Below are 22,642 nucleotides of genomic sequence, written 5' to 3'. Positions count from 1 at the left end.
ATTTACTGTCTGCAAATCTGAATCGGCTCCAACATACATTGGTGTTGCAAACGACATCTTCTGCTTTCTGTACTACGTTAGCAATATTTGCAAATTCTAGCCTCAAAGGCATTCCTGAACCCTCTGTGCAAATGTCCTCATGCTTGTCATTCCCTTGTGCTCTCACAATACTTTGATTATGCTACACAGTGGCATGGGAGGACCAAGTCCGGTTTGAGTGCCTGTGTCAGTAACCTTCCTGTTGGTATGATGGCACCCAGCACTTATTTCAATGCACACTTTTTTGTATCCTTGCATAGGGAGGAAGAAGCCCTCTATCTCCGGAACCAAGACCCACAGCATGGAGCTGTTTCCCCAGCTATCCCAAATCTTCAATGCAATTCTGGAGAAATACAGCAGCAGATGACAGAGCTGAACGAAGCCAGTTTCTTCCCTCAAGAACCAGTGGCAGCCATGGATGAGTTCAACCCCTCTCAGCTGCTTGAGGCATGTGAAGAAAAGATGCTTCCTTCTGCCCTCCAGTCACTGTTTCCAACCAACATCCCTCTCCCTAACATGAGGGCTGAGGCAGGCACCCTGCAGCCGCCTCAAGAAACGGGACTTCCATTCTTTCCGGCAGGTGGGCCCAAAAGTCTCTCCAGCCTAGACAATGCCAAAAGGCTGCCCTCCATGAACCCTTATGTCCTCTGCTCCCCTGGAAATGCACTCCCCCCCGACAGCAGCCCTCCTGTAGACATTTCTCCATTATTTGAAGGAGGGCCATCCACAGGCATGTTCCCAACAACAGGTACAAGCCCTGACCCAGACAGATGGGCCATCCGCATGCTGGCTGGACAAATCCACTCCCTGGCTGAAATCTTCTCTCAATACGCAAAGCAAGCACCTCAGAAGTCTCCTGGCATTTCCTTGTGGCCCAGACAGTCTGCTGAGGACACTCACGTGATACCAAGGCAGGGTTTGGGGACTAATGGAGCTCTAGATTTCCCCGAGGAACTCTCTGTGGATGAAGATGTCATCGCCAGCATCTTAAACAGCTTCCTAGAACCAAACAACTTAAACCCGCTCACTTCTGAGCTTGGGTCAGAAAGCAGTTTTCATGCATTAAATGCTGAGCCACGGGCTTCCTTAACCCAGGCTCCTCAAACAGACGTAACTCCTTGCCTTGAGCAGTGCCTCTTCTTGCATTCGTTGTCTTCCTCTGCATCACCCAATACCCATGTGCCTGACTCCCAGTGGGATGGGAGATTCCATACTGTATTTCAGCAAGGTACTGCTTACCCTTCTTCAACATAATGTTACAGTTTATAAAGAACCAATAAAGCGGGGGTGCATAACCCATACCCCTCCAGATTTTCCTGGACTACAGCTCCCATCATCCCTGACCATTCATTAAGCTGGCTGGGGCATGTGGGAGCTAGAGTCCAGGGACATCTTGATAAAGACCAATTATATTGGGTTAAATAGTGCACCCCAAGAATTTGTCTTTATTAGTCTGAAGGACCGTATTCTAGCATCTCTGAAATAAAGTAACTGTGGCCAGTACAATCCTGAATTCACCTCAACTCAGGTTTGATGCAGGGTGGAATAATAAACTACACAGCTGCTGCTTTGAATGTTTTTGTTGTGGTGGCATTCAACATGCGAAATTTTCAGTGTCCAGTCATATGGCAAGACTAAAATTACAATGCCCCAAACCACTGAGAAGCATTGCCTGTCTGGAGTTTACAACCATCTCTCCATAAACTTTATAGCAGCTACTGCATGGTTGGCCCATATGAATTCATACTGAGATGAAGGGTTTGTGGAGAGTTTTCCTGGCTGGAATAAAAATGGCCAGTACTGTCTTCATGCTAGAAGTAGGACCTCCATAATGTCTGGAGTGGCCTTAAAACAGGGTATATATCTAAAAATATTTATACAACCCTGGCATGATGACCTGCAAACCATGACTGGCTTTAAAAGAGGATTTGCCACGTTCAAGGAGGATAAGGCTACTATGGTAGCCACAATGGCTATGTTCTACCTCTAGTGAACAGCATGCTTTGAATAAGTAATAAATAGAAATAAATAGATAATACCAGTTGCTGGAAAAAGGCAGGTAACAAGAGTGTTGTTACAGCCAGGCCTTGCTTTCACATACCCCTGTGTTGCAATAAGAATAATCTGCTCAAATACAGCTGCAACACGTGGCTAATAAATGTAGTAAATGTATTATTATCAGTGGTTAGAATGTCACCCAAAATTTACAAATCATCAACTTCAAAATAATATATATATCAGTCCATAACCAAGAAGTAGTCAGCGTGATGAATTGCTGGGAGGGAACACCACAATGCAGGCCACTCCGAGAACAGGATGCTGGGGTAGATGCCGGGGGCCTTTGGTCAGATCCAGCAACCAGGCTCTTCTATTCTTACTTATTTACAAGCCACAGCCCTTGACTCACCTGCCCCCAATTTATAGCCAAATCATGTCTGCTACAGCTTCCTAAACACAGTAGCTGAAGCAGAGTTGGCTCCATCACTCCTAGCTAGCACAGCCAACAAGTGGGAATTGCAGTAGGCCAGAGTTCCTATATATGAAAATAAAGGGCACACGAGCTTCCACCCCATCTAATCTGAACAATGTCCCTCCTTGTTGTTGTTGCTTTCTCTCTTGGGACACAATGGAGGGGCACATGCACCTTTGGGGGTGAAGTCAATATGTTGGAAAGCTGTAATGACTGTGATGCGGAAAAGGCTGTTGTTGGCACCTGCCTGTCTCAGGGGACAATGAAGGAGCGTATGGTGCCTGCTGTGGCTGTAGAGACCAATACAGGAGAGACATGTTTTGTTGCAGCTGGGGCAAATGAAGGTGTCCAGTTGTGCTGCTGCGGGTGCACCACAGCATTTCTTCTCTCTTAACTGCTGCATCCTTCCTTCCTGCAGGTGTCTTTCCAGAAGAGGCCATGTTCTGCTGAATGTGTCCTGGTTGCCCCCGAGATTGACTTTTAGAAATGAGAGCCCGTGTTGGCAGATAGATAACCTGGCGGTGGAGACCTATCCTTCAACATTTCTCCAGTGAAATGGGGATGTCTTGCCATACCCTCCCAGTATTTCTGCAATGGAAATAGGGGCGTCCTAAGGAGAAGTGGGACATTTTGGGATCAAATCAGAAACCTAGGACGGCTCCTGAAAATCCTGGAAAACAGGAAAATTTGGAGTGTCTGTGGAGAATGGGACTGGCCTGAGGCATGAGACCACATAAGAAAGTGACCAAGCCATTCCCCCCCCCCACTGCCAGTGGGGGCTCAACCACCTTCTGATGTGGACAGTGGAGGACAAGCTATGGCGACACAAGGAATGCGACTGCCCTCTAGGGGGCGCTGCAGCGCGCTTATCAAAAAATAAAAGAAAAAACTTCACTAGGCCTTTTGTTCTCTCGTTGGTTTATTCGTGACGCCATAGGGAAGGCGGGCCGCGCGACGCCTCGCCTCGCCGCGCGCATGCGCGTCCCGCCCTTTGTGACGCTATCCTCTCCCGTTGCCAGGAAACGGGAAAGCGCTGTGGTGCCGTGGCCTGCAAGCGGGGCTCTAGTGGCGCTGGGAGCAGCCGAGCGAGGCCTGGCGGAGGCGGGGGGCGTGGAACGGAGGCGGCGCGTCAGCGGCAGGTGGAGCTCCGGCCCGGCTGCAGCTGCTGCTCGCGCGATCTTCCTCTTCCGGGTTTGCGGCCCGTCCTCCCCCTCCTTCCAACCTCCTCGAGCCCTGACCCCGCAACGCCCCGCACACCCCCGAGGCACTGTGCAAGGCGGGAAGGACCGGTGACCAGAGAGCGGGGTTTGTTGGGGCCTTGTAAGCTCAAGGTGGAGGGGGGAAGCGGTGGAGGAAAGCCCCTTGCCTGCCACGTGCCCAACAGGACTGCAGGTCGGTTCATTCATATATATTTCCCCCCCGTTTTATAGAATCGTAGAGTTGGGAAGGGGCCGCACGAGGGTCATCTAGTCCAGCGCCTTGCCATTGCAGGAATTTATTTATTTATTTTGCCCCGGGATTAAGAGTTTGGTCATGTTCTACCGACTTATATGTTGCCTTTTTAAGAGCTGAAAACTCGCGATGAAATACAGTGGGGGGGGGCCATGCAGTTGCAAGCAGTTTATTGCGAATTTTAAAACACCCCCAGCGGTAATAAAAACAAAACACCTGGTCCGAAAACAACGAGCAGCGGAGTGTAACGATAAATAGCAACCCACCAACGGTGAGAGAACACGGTGAAAATAGCAGAATGGAAACGCCGTGATACGAAAGGCCAACGGGGCAGGTGGGTTTCCCAAGCTTTCCCAAGGGGCCTGTTGGTCCCAAGTTAACCTGGTCGCCAGTCCGCAATGGGTTCTAGAGCTGTGGGGCGGCCCCCAAAAACACCCTTGCGCCGGGTGACTTAACTGCTTTTTTGTGGCAGGCAGGTGAGAAGGGCTGTCAAAGCTACAAGGAACCTCCAGGGGCAGAGGCAGTCTATCTCTGGAATACTAAGTGTTCATTCCAGGGAGTGGACAACGGGAGGATTACTCCTCCTGGCCCTTTCTTTTTGCTAGAACCCTGAGATCTGTCTGCTGGAGCCATGTGCAGAACAGTTGCCTAGAAAGTGTGGTGTTCGTAATAATAATAATAATAATAATAATAATAATAATAATAATAATAATAATAATAATAATATATTATTTATACCCCGCCCATCTGGCCAGGTCTCACCAGCCACTCTGGGCGGCTTAGAAGTAATGATCAGGACACCTCTGGCTGTTTCTCAGTCCTGGAATTTGTTTTTAGTGTCAGAAATCAGCTCACATTCCTTCCACACAAAATCCAGCCTTGGTTCTCTCCCCCCCAGCCTCCTATCAGCACTTAATTTGTTTTACCAGCATGGGGTGGGGTGGGGGAAGAAAGGTATTGTGGCTGGGGAGGCCCAGCAAGATGGGCAGGGTATAAATAATAAATTATTATAAGATTATTATTGTTGTTAGGATCTGCTTCATCAAGCACAAGTAGATCCTTTGTGATCTACTGCATGTCACCCAGAGATGTGCTAGTGGTTATTTATTCATTGTTTGTTTGTTCATTTGATTTATATACTGCCCTTCATCAAAAGATCTCAGGACAGTTCACAATATAAAAACACAAGATAGAACAGTGTTTCTCAACCTTTTTTGGGCCACGGCACACTTGTTCTATGAAAAAAAATCCCGCGGCACACCAACTCTGTGCCGCCCTATATTTAGTTTAGTTTGGAGGGGAGACGTAAAGCATGCCACTGAAGAACTGCTGCGCGGTAGCCAGACAGACCCACCAGGCGCAGAGCCTGCGGAGCGAGCGGGGACACGTTAGACGGCACGCACAGACCCCAGGCGGGCAGACACGGGCGCGCAGCTGCCGCCACCTCCCTCCCAGCCGCCCCAGGCAGCCGCCGCCGCTCTGGCCCGGCGAAGGGAAGCCCTCCTCCTCCCCAGGCGGCAGCGGCGGCGCCCTATCTGGCGACGAGAAGGGCGATTTGCATTGTCACGTGCCTGGCGGCCGCCAATAGACAACGCCAACCCAACGGAAAGGAAGCCGGCCGGGTCACGACGCGGGCGCTCGCCTCGCGTCCTGACCCGGCCGGCTTCCTTTCCTGCGGGTCAGCGACGTGACAATGCAAATCGCCCTTCTCGTCGCGGCACACCAGCCAGCGTCTCGCGGCACAGTAGTGTGCCGCGGAACACTGGTTGAGAAACGCTGAGATAGAAGCACAAATGATAGTAAAAAAAAGGCAACAAAACAATAACCACCCCACACACCCTTGGCATTAGACTGTCCAATCCAGCTGTGGTTTTCTTACCATGCGCTTCACAGAATAGATTCCCTTACATGGATCTATAACTTATTGCAGAAGGAACACTAATGACATATATCTCACTTCACCCTTAAACTGTTTTTTAAGCTACATTAAACCACTAAGTGAGAGGTCATCTAGAGTTCTGAGATTTGCTGTCATTGATGTGCTCATGGCACCCAGCTCTGTTTTCCCTTTTAGATTTATTTCAGTTATTGGTCCCCTTAAGTCATTTGCACCGCATGAGAAAGGGGGCTGCATTTTCACACCACTCCAAATGTCACCTCTAGCCCTGACCACTGCATTTTGAATGAGTGGAAGATCTGAACAGTATGCTTGCTAAAAATCCAAAGACAACACCATGTACATTAGATTTGACACGTTCTTACAGGTGCGGTACTAGCTCTATTCCTTTATTAGCCACATAACAGGTTAGCAATACAGTTTAACTGTTAATTGCTATTGGCCATAAAGCTTACCTTTTGATTTCTGTCTGGTAGTAAAGTTACAAAATCCGTTTTCTAGGGCATCTCTCTATCTTGCACCCTTAAAACATTGTATATTTGATCCAGTGTCTTTGTGACTTGAAGAAGGGGACATCCTTTATTGCCCTCCTCGTAGTTCTACTCCAACCCACACTTTCATAAGCAATTTAAAAGGGTCTCTTGCTTCTGTGTGCCACATTTCTGTCTCATAAAACACCCCACATCTTAGCTGTGTGGAATGCAGTGAGTGAACAACAAATAATATGAGAGTTGCCTTTTTGAATCAGACCAAAATCCATCAGGGATTTTGGGACACGGGTGGCGCTGTGGGTTAAACCACTGAGCCTAGGGCTTGCCGATCAGAAGGTCGGCGGTTCGAATCCCCGTGATGGGGTGAGCTCCTGTTGCTCGGTCCCAGCTCCTGCCAACCTAGCAGTTCAAAAGCACGTCAAAGTGCAAGTAGATAAATAGGTACCGCTACAGCGGGAAGGTAAACGGCGTTTCCGTGTGCTGCTCTAGTTCGCCAGAAGCGGCTTTGTCATGCTGGCCACATGACCCAGAAGCTGTACGCCGGCTCCCTCAGCCAATAATGCGAGATGAGCGCCGCAACTCCAGAGTCGGTCACAACTGGACCTAGTTGTCAGGGGTCCCTTTACCTTTACCTTAAAATCCATCAGGTCCAGGGTCTGGTGCAGGATGGAGATGACACTCTTGCTCCATTGCTTTGCTCCCCACGTCCGATAAACATTAGTACTGTATACCTTTTCCAAATATGGAATACATAGCCATGCAACTGTCTACTGTGAATTGGTCTACTAGAATTTTATTGCTCTAGGACCACCCCGTGATCCACTTTTAAGGACATCTGAATATGGGCAGGGTGGGAAACAGGTGCAGAGCAAATGCTCTTCCTCAGCTTCCCTAAGACCTCTGGAAAATAGACTTCAACAGAAAAAGGCTAACTGGCCCTGCATGCAGTTATGAGTCAAGTTTTGGAGGTATGGTGCAAAGACACATGAGGCCATCATCTTGCTAAAGCTAAGCAATTCTGGGCCTGGTCAGTGCCTAGAGGGGAGACCATATTAAAATCATGTAGGGTGGAGGGTGGTGATGGGTTCAAAAATTGGTTATTTTCTTTTGTAGTGATTGTAATCTTGAATCGAAATTTTAATACATTTATTTAAAAACTGGGGAAAAATATAAAAAATTAAATCATGTAGGTTCCAGGACAGAGGAGTGGCAGGAGATAACTGAGAAAAAAATATTGCTTAACTAAATATGTAAATGGATCATGGGATTAGTCTGGATTTGTGTGTCCCTCGTCCCCCCAAACACCAGCCATTTGGGAAGCAAGCACATAGACTGAGTTTCCCCTCCCCACTTGGATCAGGTAGAGCTGAAAAAAAGATATGAAACAGTGATGGGGAACCTATGGCACTCCAAATGAAGTTGGATTGCAACCAGAATTACCAGTGAGCAGGGATGATGGGAGCTGCAGTCCAAGAACATCTGGAGGGTCAAAGGTTCTCCATCTCTGCTGCAAAGGAACCAACGGAGTATCTATGCTAGTTGCTGCAAAAGGTTCTGGGGTCCAGGTCTCAAAAAATTGTGCCAAAAATGTTAATCTTTAAGGTGCCAGATGTCCTCCTGTGGCTTTTTGCTATTTGCCGTCCATGAACTGCTAAAGAACGACTAGATTACTCTTTTTCCATGGCCGTATATTGTACTGAAGTTATGTCCAAATAAACATGTATAGGACTGCATTGTAAGTCCTGGGTCAGCCCCCGCAGAATGTTTTAGGATTAAACCTAGTATGTTGCATTATCAAAGGCTTTTCCTGTGCAGAATTTTGAGGACATCAGGAGCCCTGGACAAAACGGAGTAGGAATTTTCCTCAAAGCCTCTAATGGTAGTTTCTATTCCATTGCATTTAATTCCAAGGAATATAATCATTTTAGTGGGTCATCTCTTTAGAGCAGATATAGGCACCCAACTTTGTAAAGCACCAAACGAGGCAGCATCTATTTAGAGGCCTAATGAGTAGCTAGATGCTTTTACTGCCAGTTCATCAGAACATCACAATATAAATGGGGACACACACCTCTGTATTTTCTGTAAGAACCTAAGCACCACAATTCAATTGTGGGGTTGTAGCAAAAGATATATATCAACCCCATAAACCTGCCCCATATGCACACAGTGCCATAGCCTCAGAGACTACGACAAGCCTCCAGCTTTGTAAATTAGCTTTTGGTGCAGCTGTTTCTTGCCCTGAACTGTGCACGAGTTGGCCTGCTAGCCAACAAATGGTCAGTCCCAGTTTCTGTGGCAACTTAAACTGTGATGCGGTGGAGAGCTAACAGTAGTTTCTCTTTCAGCTTGAGTCTAGTGACTTGGAAGCATCCCCAAACCAAAAGCCTTATGAAGCAGCTGCGTGGGAATAAAGGTGGGGGCAATGCCAGAAAGAAGAGTCCCCCCTCTGGTAAGGACAGCAGGAATCCAGCATTACAGACGTCCGAGGACAGCAGGCAGCTCAACATCCTAAATGCAACGCTGTTGGCTCAGAAGCGACCTCTGCAAGGTTTGAGCAGTACGGGAGGCAGCACCGCGGGGAGTCCCGAAGATGCCAAGAGACCAAAGCTCTTGCCTGAAGCGAATTCTCCTGGCCAGGAATCTGAAGACGAGGAGTCGGATGACAGTGAAAATGAGGGAGCAGAGAGTGAGAGTGATGACAGCGATTATACATGCAGTGAAGACGACGATGGCGACGAAACTGGCAGCGATGCCTCAGAAAGCAGTAGCAAAGGCCCTGAAGAAACAGCAAGCCAGCCTTCTTCAAAGACTGATTTAACAAAAGGTAAACGTTGATGCTTGGAAAAATTCAATAAATAGTGCATCTTTGTGTCACCCATCAGCCGTTTTGAGCTTTTCTTTCTCTGGTGTCTTCTGCTTCTAATTAACCGCCTTAGAGGTGGGCGTGTAACCATTAATATGCATTATAGCCACCATTCAAATGTGCTCCTTCACACTGCTCTCTTTATCACCTAACCGTCCTACATAATTGCCTTATCGTCAGGTGTGTCACATGCTTCGTGCTGCCTCTGAAAGCAGGAAAATATCGGAGAGTGTCCCTTTCTGTGTCATACTCTGCATTTCTGTATATTCTGTTGCTCAGAAACCAAAGACGTTGGGACTGTCAGCTGAGTAATCTCTTGCATCCTATTTAGTGGAAACATGTTATTGCAATCCAAAAAGTTGTGTTGAGATATGGAATAGCCTATTGTTTTTAAGGGCTGCATAAATGCCACATGGTAGCCAAACCACTAAAAACAATGATGGTTATTCGTCACAACAGCTGATCAGGCAAAGTAGGGCTAGGTCAGGCATCCCCAAACTGCGGCCCTCCAGATGTTTTGGCCTACAACTCCCATGATCCTTAGCTAACAGGACCAGTGGCCGGGGAAGATGGGAATTGTAGTCCAAAACATCTGGAGGGCCGAAGTTTGGGGACTCCTGGGATAGGTGATATATTGATATATTATCCAAAACCGGTTTGAAGTTCACATCATGATATCTGTTTCATAATATTTGACCTGGCAATATATTGTGAATCACAATGTGTGTGAGGGCTAGTTGATACCTGGTTTTCAACATTGCGATATATCACTGGCTAAACATCACCAATAAGGATGGAACTGTGCAGAGGCAAACAGGCTACTACTTGGCAACTGCTACTACTTAGGGCTCTAAAACGAATAAATGTCATTATTATCAATCACTGCATAGTCAGTTTCATCATTAGGCAAGCCAAAATGCATCCAAACAGGACTTTAGGTTTTGGGCTTGGCTTCCAAATTGTGGTATTCAGAACAACCCAAAGTACGGTGCTGAGTCATGGTGAATACAAATAATCTGGGACTGCCAGATTGCCAGCAGGCTCGCTCGGCGACAGAAGCGGTGGTGGCAGAAACAGCAGGGACCTCACAGGCAGTAGTGGCAACAGCCTTAAAAAGGCCCAGTGGTGGCGGCAGAATCACTGGCGGCCTGTGAGGCCTGGCGGCGGCAGGAGTTAATCCCAGATATCGTGATATATTGATATGTTGAGATGTTTAGCTGATGGTATATCGCAATATTGAAAACCAGATATCGCCCAGCCCTAAAACAAAGCTGTGTTATCCTCCCCCTGTTGAAGTCTAAGGATGGGGAAATGCAGGCTGGAGAAACAGTGGCTTGTCTACATTCACCAAGGTAACAATTGCTCACTGGAAGCTATACACTTGTCTGCTGCCCTATAGCAGCTCACAGATTGCACCCAGTCAGTGGTGCCATTGCCTCGGTTGTCTCTTTGTAATGCAGGTTAGTCTTCTGGTTGGATGTTTGTATTTGCTCATGGAGAAAGGGGAGTAGGTCTAAAAAGGCACTTTGTTAGCCTCACCAGCTGAGTTCAGATTTGGGTGATCTGTTTTCCTTTACGCTGTCCTGACAGCAGATTAAAGAAGCTCAAAGAACGTTGTGGATTTTTTTGAAAGTTCAAAATACTATATTATGGCAGTGCTAATTTGTTCCTTGTTTGATCTCTGCAATGGTTCTAAAATTGTTTGCCACTAGTTTCAAACCTGAAATATGTAAATGTGCGTTGGTGCCCTCCCCAAGAGTTGGTGCAAGTGTAGCAAATTCAAAGAAGAGGGAGCTTGAGGAGTAAAAGAGGATTAGGAAACAAACGTTGGGTGCTGAAAATGAGCATTTTTTGTGAGTCATGTTGACTGCTGCAGTAAGCAACTGATCCTTGTAATAAATCAGTTTAGTTACTACTTGAAAGCCAAGTTTGCCTCGTGGTAATTCTGTAGATTTCCTCTCTTTGTCATATCTGCTGAGAATTGACTGTACTCTAGAGTTCTAAATGTGTGCTCAAGCCTTCAGCCAAAATTATGGTTTGGTCTACTCCACAGAAAGAGCTTATAAGGGCATTGTGGAACTGTCAGCCAGAAGCAGCCGGAAGCTCTAATAAAGAACAAATGAGCCACTCAAAACATGTTTTTCTGTTTTGAAAAGATGCTTCTTAAATGCAATAAGCAATGTGATATGATATTTATAAAATCATTGAGTGAGATTTCCTAAGGCAGCCTTTAAAGTCAGCTTTGGAATTCTTGTTTCAATGCAGAAAAACAAGATTTGCTCTTAAGACTTGAGACTGATTATATCTTCCCAAGCCACAGAAAGTTGTGAAATCCAAGCTATCAGAATCTTGTCTTCCTTCCTTCCTAAATCATGGAACCGACTGAGAATTGTGCACCTTAAACATATTTAAATTATATTTGGTAGTGGTAGGTGTTGTCTTACCTTCTCACTCTTCTAAAGTCAGACAACCATTGCTATATTAATCTTGTGAAGGCTAGAAATTTATTCAAATTAAAACAGATTGTTTTTATACTGATGTGCTTCCAAGAACCATATCTCTGACAGTGGAGTCCAATACACGTCTACTCAGAAGTAAATGGGTACAGAGTTGCTGCCTGGGAGAAAATGCAGTTATCTCAAGAATCTTAATTTGAAAAATGTTGAGAATTGGCAACACTGAGAGTGATGCTTTTACATGAATTAAAAAACGGCTGATGTACCACAAACAAAGCACAATTATAAATAGCAGTGTGGTTAATTGGGAAAGTGTCTAATGAGTTCACCAGGGACGCGGATTAGGTCTCATTTAGCATAATAAATGAATCTAGAAGAGGGAGCAAAGAGCACTAATGAAATTCAAATATGAAAACAGAAGGTGGTGAGAACATAATCAATTGGCATACAAATAATAGGTAGCTAGGTGGTGGCACAAAACACAGCCACATACAGCTATTCTTTTGCAGGGAATAAATCATTGGGAACAAATTAATTTTAAATGCATTTAATTTAATATCAAATGCAGGTCAGGAAAAACGTGGAAAGATGGATGAAGAAAGGTTTATGTGCAAAGCCAGTGCTGCTTCTCTAATCTTTTATGAACAGGCAGCTAAAAACAGATGTAGTTTGTTGGCCATATAGCAGAGACAAAGGCTACTTCTTGGGCATTCTGGTGTGGCTAGTTTATTTAATTTACATAGTACCATCAGTGGGTGTGCGGTAGCTTGCGCACACAAACAAGTCCTCTTAAAATCTAAATTTTATGTTGAGGGGCTGCCAGTGTTAGAAATTAGCCAGGCGCCAGGCGCGTTTTGCTTCTGGCATGGGTCCAGTTGTGACTACGAGGAGATTTCTGGGTGCCAGGTTGGCAACCGCAGTTTAAAAACAGGCTTAGTCCATAACTAATACCATTTCCATTGTGTGTGTTCCTCCTTGCGTACTGGGGCAAGTGAATTGTTGTAACAGCAAGCTGCACACAAACAATGCAGTTGAGATAATAGATTTATAGAATTGAAGAAGTGCAGCATTGGAAGGGACCCCGAGGGTCATCTAGTCCAATCCCTTGGCGAACAGACATTCTCTTGTGGTGACCGCAACCCAGGTTTAAGGGGCCATTTGGGGCCTAGCCTTTAGTTTCTAAATCTGGGGGCATCACACGTGGGGCAAAATGGAAGAATGCGCATTTAGGTTGATTGATTTGGCTTTGTTTCAGGAGGGACTCTTCTATTTATTTAAATAATGAGGGCTAAGGGGGTTTTCCTGAGGAAAGACACCCTGAAGGCATTCAGGGCATCAAGAAAGGAGAAATGGTGCAGTTGTGTGTCAGGGGTGGGAGGAGACCTTCGGACCGTTGACGGCGATGGAGCTGAAGAAGTGAAGCAATGAAATTTCACGTACGGTAGTTCCAGAAGTTTTGATCATGAGTAATGAGGGACGCAGGTGGCACTATGGGTTAAACCACAGAGTCTAGGGCTTGCCGATCAGAAGGTCGGCGGTTCGAATCCCCGTGACGGGGTGAGCTGCCATTGCTCGGTCCCTGCTCCTGCCCATCTAGAAGTTTGAAAGCACCTCAAAGTGCAAGTAGATAAATAGGTGGGAAGGTAAACAGTGTTTCCGTGTTCTGCTCTGGTTCGCCAGAAGCGGCTTTGTCATGCTGGCCACATGACCTGGAAGCTGTACGCCGGCTCCCTCGGCCAATAATGCGAGATGGGCGCTGCAACCCCAGTGTCGGTCACGACTGAACCTAATGGTCAGGGGTCCCTTTACCTTTAACGTTGGCTATTAGCCTGTGTCGGCGGAGATGGGAGAACCTGGCTGTGGTCCTCTTTGTGAGAGCAGTCTCCTTGGCATTTTGACTGGTTTGGTGGTCCCTAAAAAGCATGGACTGGCAGCCGAGGTGTCCAGCCTGCCGTTTCCTTGTCTTTCTTGTAGCATCCTAGTCGCACACAGTTGGCTTGTATGACAACGGGTTGCTATTTGGATGAAGGATAGTTGTAGAAGGAGAGAACTAAGAGTCATAAATATGTTGAAAGCATTGCAAAGAGACAGAAAAGACAGCGGAATTATGACATATGCAGTAGTGTTTTGAATTTGGGTTGCCTGCATTTTTAACGTACACACACACACACACACACACACACACACACACACATATATATATATATATATATATATATATATATATATATATATTCCCAGAATTCAAAGCCCAAGGAAAGGCCTCCATTATCATGAGGGCTATAAAGAGAATCTGGAGGTTTTTATCACAATTTTATATTATTGTGGTTATGTAGTGCTTTAATACTGCCTCGTGCTTCCGAGAGATTTCAATCTATATTAGGCAAATGCCGGTGATGAGAGGAAGAGAGGGAAAGGCGTGGGATGAGACTTAATAATACAAATAAAAATGAATTATCGGGAGTGAATTCAGCTCAGTGATTTGCAAAAAGAGACTTCAGTGAGGAGGAATAGATGGAGCTGCCAACGGAGACAAGCTTCGGAAAGCTACTCAACCATGGTTTGAGCTGAATCTGAATGGGACCTACTTCCCCGCCCGCATCCCAGCTTCTATGGGGAAACTTTTGCAAATGTGAATGAAATGGAATTGACACACTCACAGTGCATTCTTCCGAACTCTGCAGAGAGTATCTAGTGTTTTCTGCTCAGAACTTTGCAGGCAGTAAGTGGGGTGGATTGTTTAAATTAACACTTAAAAAATATGCTAATGAGCTAAAAGCCCTGGTTTGAATAATCAAATTTTAATTGGTTTTTCTGGAGAAAAGTAGATTTCCATTGGCGAATGTTGCCATTAGACAAATTGACTTCCTCCAAATTACGCAACAGTCGGTACATCTTTTTTGCTATTCCGCAAAGTGCCTTGCGTGTTCATCCATGTAGTTAAAGCAATAAAATACCTTAATATCCTTGGGTTTTATTAGCTATGCAGTCGTACAGTGTGAGCGTGTAAGCAGGCCTATTGACTTGAATAGGACTTAGTCACCAATAATAACATATTCTTGGGATTCCAGCCTTAATATGTTAAGCAATATTGCATTGCTAGACAGTTTGGCAGTACCTGTATTTCAGGCAGACCCAGCTGGTGAGCCTGACTTTTGCTCTGGCTGAACATGTATGGCATCCAGTCCGTGCTAGACTGGGCTTTCCCATTACCCTTGGGTAGAACCTGGTTTTGATATTTGTGGTCTTGTCCTTTCTTGCATCAAAGAGCAGGCTGACCCTCTACCCCCAAACTATGGATTTTACAATATGCTGTGATGGCCTCCAGCTTGGATCACTTTAAAATGGAATTAGATGGACTTCATGAAGGATACTGTTGCCCATGGTTACCAGAGTTGTACAGTGGTACCTCTACTTACGAATTTAATGTGTTCCGAACGCACATTTGTGAGTCGAAAAAAATTGTAAGTCGAATCCCATAGGAATGCATTGGGAGAAAAAAATCGTAAGTAGAAGCAACCCTATCTAAAAATTCGTAAGTAGAAAAAATCCTATCTAAACTGCACCCAAGATGGCGGATGGAGCTCTGTTCGTAAGTAGAGTTATTCGAAAGTAGAGGTACCACTGTATTAAATTTCTGTTTTGAAATTATGAGCTTTTGTTTCTACAGTAGTTTTAATTTTGTTGTGCTTTTATTTATTGTAAGCTGTCATTGGACCTTGTGGTAAAGGGCAGGTAAGAAACTTAATAAATAATAGTCATGATGACTATATAACTTGCAGCGTTATACATTTTAATTTTTGATTAAAAATGAAGAAACTTTTACCTAAATTTTGGTAAAAATTAGGTCAACTTATATTTAACACATGATTTTATTGGTGTTTTTAATTTAGATTTTATGTAAACTGCTTGAAAGTTTTGATCTTTAAGTGGTATATCAAGCCTTTAAATAAAGGACAAGAGTCAACAGTGTGTGATGCAGCAGCAAAAAAAAGTGAATGCTATACTAGGCTGCATTAACAGAAATATAGTGTCCAGATCAAGGGACGTAATAGTACTGCTCTATTCTGCCTTGGTCAGATCTCACCTGGAGTACGGTGTTCAGTTCTGGGCGCCACAGTTTAAGAAGGCTCTTGACAAGCTGGAATGTGAGCAGAGCAGAGTGACTGAGATGATAAAAGGGCCTGGAAGCCAAGCCTTATGAGGAACGGGGGAGAGAGTTGGGTATGTTTAGCCTGGAGAAAAGGAGACTGAAAGTTGCTTTGATAGCCATCTTCAAAGATCTAGAGGGCTATCACATGGAAGATGGAACAAGCTCATTTTCTGCTGCCCCAGCGGATAGGACCTGAACCAATGGATTCAAATGACAAGAAATGAGATTCTGACTAAACAATAGGAAGAACATTCTGACAGTATTAAGAGCTGTTTGACAGTGGAACAGATTTCCTCAGGAAAGGGTAGACTCTCCTTCATGGAGGTTTTTGAGCAGAGGTCAAATGGCCATCAGCCATGGATGCTTTATTTGAGATTCCTGCATTGCAAGGAGTTGGGCTGCAATGACCCTTGGGTTCCCTTTCAGCTCTACACTTCTCTGATTCTAATAACATAACATATTAAATGATAACACAGAAGCAAATCAGTACACCGCTGAATGCCAGTTGCTGGATACCACCAATGGGAAACTCCTGTTTTCCCCTCATCCTGATTACGGGCTTCTCATTCAGTGTTAACTGAATGCTGGTCTGGATATAGACCTTTGGTTTGATCCAGGACGTCCCTCCTTATATTCACTGCATCAGCCTCCTCTTTTACTGATGTATTTATCAAATCTGTATTGCACGTCAAACAACCTTTAGCGAAAGGTCAGAATTTGAAGTGATTAAGCAAGATACTCCAGTTGCTTCCTTTTTTTGTTGTTGCTTCAAATAGTCATCTTGTCCTTTCCCTTCAACTTGTAATGTTCTGATCATTGGGGGGGGGGAGAGCATGTGTCAAGAAAACCACCGCTTCAGGACAGCTCCTGACTAGGCATCTTGTCTTGCCCTTCAAAGGTTCTGGACAGTTGTGATTCACTCAGTTCTTCTACACAGGCACTGTGTGTGTCATCTCAAAAGCCGGCTGCTGTGTTTAATGCTAGGAGAAGACCTTCAACCATGAAAGGAAACAGATCAATGACCGATGAGTGAGAAGAGCTTTGAGGGTGTATGGCAGCTGACCCGAACCTGGTATCCTCCAGCTGTTTTGGATTAAACCTCCCATCAGCCCATGCCAGCTGGGGCTGATCGGGGCTGTAGCAGTCCAAACCCACTGCAAGATACCAACCTGAGTGAGGGAAGCCAGTATCAGCAACTTGTGGGATCAAAGGAGAACGCATGAAGCAAGAGAGCAAAGTAGAGATCAGAAAGTAGGAGGAATGGGTGAAGCAGAGGAGGACGAAGATGTACCGCAAATAGAGTGGGAGAAAGCCTCTGCTAAGGAGGAAAATGAAGAAAAGGGAGAATAAAAGCATGAAGCAGACAAGGGGGTTTACATTCTTTTGATATACAATGCATTAAATAGAAAATAAGTCACAGCTGACTGCAACCTAATAGCTTCCACAAAACTGTGCTATGCATTAGAAATTGCTGGAGCAGGTCAGCCCAAGAATACACGGAGGCTAGTGCCCTTTCCTTTGAGCCCGAGGGCTGCTTCAAACATGGTTTCTGTCTGAGAAAAAGTGGTCCCTATAGACTTCCTGATTCGTGGATAAGTGAAAACGCTTGCACTGCATATCTTATGTAGTGGACTTCATGCTTTTTTTAGAAAGCAGGAAACTGCATGGAGAAAACATCACATTAGTTGTGCAGTTGTTTCTCCAAGTTCCTTCCGAACCTTGCCATTCAGATGAAAGTCTTCTTTCCGGAAGCATGACACGTGGCATTCCTGGCAACATTTAAAAATGGGATTTATTTATTTTATTTACTTCTTAACATTTCTATACTGTCTTTTCCTCCAAAGACCTCGAGGTTCTCCCATTTCATCCACACAGCAACCCTGCGAGGTACGGTACATTAGGCTGAAAGATGGTGACTAGCCCAAGGTCGTTTAGTGAGCTTCATGGCCAAGTGGGGATTTGAACCCTCGTCTCTCAGGCCCATGTCCCAACACTCTTAACTGTTGCACGTCTTGGGACCTGGGTGTTTCCCATATCAATCTGCCTGTTTGCAAAGACCTGCAGCCAAGGTGCCTCTCTGGGGGCCCCTACCTTCAAAAGTAAGGCGATGAAGAGGGGCTGTTCATTTGGTAAGCGCTTGCCTCATATTGTGAATGGGGTGTGCGTGACTGTGATCAGGGCTAACGCAGGGGCAAAAGAACAGCTTTTCTGGAGAATATTTTATGGTACACTGTGTAACATGTAGGGGTGTGGTTTCAAGTTTTAATTTTCCATTCTGTTTTCTCTGAACATTTCTTAATATTTTGATGTTAAATCAGAGTGCTTGACTTGCCCTCTTTTCCAGTGTGGTGTAGTGGGTAAGAGCGGTAGACTCGTACAGTGGAACCTCGGTTTACGAACACAATTGGTTCCAGAAGTCTGTTCATAAACCGAAGTGTTCATAAACCGAAGCGAACTTTCCCATTGAAAGTAATGGAAAGTTGATTAATCCGTTCTAGACGAGGAAAAACACCCCCTAAAGCAGCAGGGCCTTCGCTCCGATGCCTTCGCGGAGGCCGGGGAGCGCTCCCTGGCCTCCGTGAAGGCATCGGAGCAAAGGCCCTGCTGCTTTAGGGGGTGTTTTTCCTCGTCTAGAACGGATTAATCCGCTTTGCTCCTATGCCTTCGCGGAGGCCGGGGAGCGCTTCCGTGGCTGCAGCCCAGTCGCGGAAGCGCTCCCCGGCCTCTGGGAGGCATCGGAATGAAGGCCCAGCCTCCCCGAAGGTATCGGACGCTCCGATGCCTTCAGGGAGGTTTGGCCTTCGCTCCGATGCCTTTGGGGAGGCCGGGCCTTCGCTCCAGGCCTCCAGGGGGCATTGGAGCGAAGGCCCAGCCTCCCTGAAGGCATCGGACGCTCAGTAGGCCTCGGGCACCTCGGTTTACTAACTTCTGGGTTAGGATAGTTCGTAAACCAAAAATTTGTAAACCGAGGTGTTCGTAAACCGAGGTTCCACTGTAATCTGGTGAACCGGGTTCATGTCTCCGCTCTTCCACATGCAGCTGCTGGGTGACCTTGGGCTAGTCACACTTCTTTGAAGTCTCTCAGCCCCACCCATCTCACAGAGTGTTTGTTGTGGGGGAGGAGGGGAGAGAAGAATGTTAGCCGCTTTGAGACTCCTTCGGGTAGTGATAAAGCAGGATATCAATTCGAAACTACTACTACTACTCCTCCTCTTCTTCTTCTTCTTCTTCTTCTTCTTCTTCTTCTTCTTCTTCTTCTTCTTCTTCTTCTTCTTCTTCTTCTTCTTCTTCTTCTTCTTCTTCTTCTTCTTCTTCTTCCTTCCCATCTATGTGGTGAAACCTTCATTTCCTCACTAAGCTAAACACCTCTAATCTCTTCCCTCATGCCTGTCGTCATTTGTCTTTTCCCCTTTAATTAGTTTTAAACAGCGAGAATTGAACCGGAGATCAGCCTGAGGAATGTGCCATTTATTTGTATAATGGCATAGGTTTTCAATTTTTATTTTTCATTCCCTGTCTTGTGCATACAATTCTTTGTCTTTTTGTGACTTCTATCAAAGAGAGTTTTATTTACCAGACGGCTGTAGATCTCTAATTCCCCCCCCCCCCAAGAACTGTCACAGATAATTTAGCATCCATTAACTTTTGAGCATTTAGATTCTTCTTACCATTGTGTGTGGTTCTGAATCTGCCCACATTATAATTTACTGTACTGCTCACCTAGTTTGCTTCGTTGCTATGAGCAAAGATGTCTGCAAACGAGACACAAAGGCTAATAGCATCAACCCTGCTGTGTGGGAATCCCTTGCCGGCAACCGTAGTGCCTGGAGACAGACAGACAGTGTCATGCATCCACAGTAGTGAGCAGAGGAGAAAGGACTGCTGGGAGGAATGCAGAGAAAAGAAATGCCGTGGCGCATTTGCAGCAGCAGAATCGGATGCCTTCATCTGCCCCAGCTGCAACAGAACATGTCTCTCACGTATCAAGTCTCTAGTATCAGGTGCTGTAACTCTCCAATGGTTTGACCCCCAAACACACACACACCTCCATAGTCTCCTGAGATAGACAGATGCTAACAACAGCAAGGCTGACGCTTATTTCGCATCACAGTCATTACATGGCTATTAGTCACCCCACACATATTTTGAGTGAATTAGCTGGAGTGTTAACGGCAAATCCATAATCCCTTCAGAAATGTTCTATAATAAGTCAGTCCATTTCCTCTCTTTTCAGGGAAGAGGCAAGGAATGGCTACCACATCAAGGTAGGCACAAACATTAAAGGAAGCTACTTCAAAGCAAGCATATAAGCGTTCTACCATTTGAAGCATTTTCAGATAAGGAGATGGAAAATGATGGCGACCTTGTGCACAACAGGGTACCTTTTTCAGCATTTCAGCATGCCCAGTTATCCAAACATTTTGGAGCAAAGTTCTCATTTTTAACCACTGTCGTCATTCATGTTAAAACTTCCTGTTCATTTCATGTACAACTTCTCAGTCTTTGTGCAGTGGCCAAAAGTCTGCATAGTGCTATGGAAAACTGTGTCGACTCACTTTATCAAAACACTTCTTAACAAAGCATGGAGAACATTCTGTTGAAAAAATAGGTGCACCAACTTGCTAAGGATCAAGCTACACCCCCCCCCCCAACCTCTATGTGTATCTATTACATTTCTCTTATTCCTCCTTAATGGAGGCAAGTCTGTGGGGTAAGCAGCCTAGCGTCTAGCCTTGAAATAATCTTGTTGGATAAGGTAGGATGAAGAAGATTGACTGGTCCAACTTCCAATCAAAGATATTTACATGATGGAGCTGAAATTTGGAACTACAGTGGTACCTTGGTTGTCGAACGGCTTGGCTCCCAAACAAATCAGCTCCCGAACGCTACAAACCCAGAAGTGAGTGTTTTGGTTTGCAAATGTTTTTTGGAAGCTGAATGTCTTCCGCAGCTTCCGATTGAGTGCAGGAAGCCCCTGCAGCCAATCGGAAGCCGCACCTTGGTTTTAGAATGGTTCCGGGAGTCGAACAGACTCCCAGAACAGATTAAGTTTGACAACCAAGGTACAACTGTATGTTACTCCAGTTCAAGCCTCAATCTCCCCACCACCCATAGCTGCCAAGTCTCCCGTATTCCCCGGGAAACCCCCATTTTTCCAGCTGTACCCAGCCGAAGAAACAGATTTTTTTGTTTTCCCCCGGTTTATTCTGGCGCGACGGCCATTTTGGAACTGGGCAGAACATGCTCAGAAGCGACTTTTGATGCTGCTTTGCCCAGTTCCAAAATGGCTGCAGCGCGACTTCTGGTGCGGTGGCCATTTTGGAACAGGGCAGAGCAGCATCAAAAGTAGCTTCTGAGCATGCTCTGCCCAGTTCCAAAATGGCGGCAGCACTACTTCCGGTCTGCTACTTCCGGTCCAGTCCCTTATTTCTCAGGCCGGAACTTGGCAGCTATGCCACCACCCTAGCTGTTCCTGGCTATATTTCATCTAGTGTGTCCACTGTGGAGTTGTGCCTGAAGTGTTGGACTGAGACCTAGGTTCAAATCCCTGCTTTACCACAAAACTCAATGGGTGGCTCTACCTTGCAGAGTCGTCATGAGAATAAAAATACTTATTCTTTCCTCATCTCTTTTGGGGGGAAATGAGCTACAAATAATAATATTAAAAATGCATGCATTTTTTTTCCTTGTTGTGAGTTGCCCTGCAACTATAAGTAAGTAAATGCAATTATAAAGATTTTGCAGTGAGGTTGGACACATAATGTAGGATGGTGGCTTTCATAATGTTGACTTCTCTGTTTCCGTATATGCACAAGAAGCTGTATCCTCGTACAGCTAGGGTTCTTCCATCTGTCTCCCGCAAAAGAATATAAAAACTAATAATGAAGAGCACCCTGAACACCTCTTTTCATTCATTTTAACTCTTACTCCTAAACAAAGTGAGCTTAGTACAGTTTATAATTGTTGCTCCTTTTGCGGTCGTCATACTTTGCCTTTGGCTGTCTAGGTATGAAAGGACCCAAACCAATTTGTAGGCCTTTTTGTATCTGAAACAACCTTGTTAAAGTGACTGCGTTTTAAACAGCAGGCTCTTTTATTTTGTCACTGGCTTCCGCAGTACTTTCTGTAATTGGTGTTTGCGTAAACTCCAGGTGAAGAACTGGAAAAGTGGGTGGGTGGAGCAGAAACTAAGGGAGCATTTCATTGAGGTTGGCTGATAAATTTAGAACAAGGTATGAAAAGTGGAGGTTTTTTGGGATGAAATAAGCAGTTGACCTGTGGAATTTATTGTAGCTCTAGTCACGTTAAAAAATACGGATTTAAAATTTTGTTTGGCAATGGAGCTTAGATCATGTTGGTTCAGTTCTGCTTTTCCGTCACTTAACTGTGTCAAGAAGGGATATGTATACTGTGAGTGGCCCATGCTGTTAAAGGTTTCCCCCCTCTCCTTTCTTTCCCTGTCTCCCTGACCCCTTGTATTTTGGAGTAGAAGGTGCTGGTTCTTGCCCAGGGCAGAGTAGCTGATTTGATGGGCCAGTGGTTTGATCCAATATGACAAATTGTGTGTTGATGTCTGAGGTGGAACGCATCATTTGGCCTGCATTTGCAGAGGCTTTTGAGGTTGCAGTCTCTTTGCGGGTCTGTCCAGAGCTCATCAGGGGGGGGAAACTATTACAGTTCTAGACTTTTGCCATAAGGAATGACTAATTGAGGGATTACCCTGTTTCTCATATTTTAAGTCATACCCATAAAATAAGCCATAGCAGGATTTTTAAGCATTCAAGGAATATAAGACATACCCCGAAAATAAGACATAG

General features: G+C 45.4%; 2 protein-coding genes across 2 annotated transcripts in view; both read left to right on the top strand.

The window, feature by feature from the left end:
* The window catches only part of LOC118083077 (neuronal PAS domain-containing protein 4-like), a 30,841-nt gene extending 27,582 nt beyond the window's left edge, over nt 1-3,259 (top strand). Inside the window, exons 9-10 of the mRNA XM_060273055.1 lie at nt 300-1,267; nt 2,928-3,259. Coding sequence (XP_060129038.1) covers nt 300-1,267; nt 2,928-2,959 — 1,000 coding nt within the window. The 3' untranslated portion in view covers nt 2,960-3,259. The remainder of the gene's footprint in view (nt 1-299; nt 1,268-2,927) is intronic.
* A 379-nt stretch (nt 3,260-3,638) lies between these two features.
* RRP36 (ribosomal RNA processing 36) overlaps nt 3,639-22,642 on the top strand; it is a 39,045-nt gene continuing 20,041 nt past the window's right edge. Inside the window, exons 1-2 of the mRNA XM_035111137.2 lie at nt 3,639-3,901; nt 8,698-9,176. Coding sequence (XP_034967028.1) covers nt 8,741-9,176 — 436 coding nt within the window. The 5' untranslated portion in view covers nt 3,639-3,901; nt 8,698-8,740. The remainder of the gene's footprint in view (nt 3,902-8,697; nt 9,177-22,642) is intronic.

Source organism: Zootoca vivipara, chromosome 3 (genome assembly GCF_963506605.1).
Source record: "Zootoca vivipara chromosome 3, rZooViv1.1, whole genome shotgun sequence".
In the NCBI taxonomy this organism is placed as follows: Eukaryota; Metazoa; Chordata; class Lepidosauria; order Squamata; family Lacertidae; genus Zootoca; species Zootoca vivipara.
Note: the sequence above shows the minus strand (reverse complement) of the source record. Positions and strands in the feature narration are given on the sequence as shown.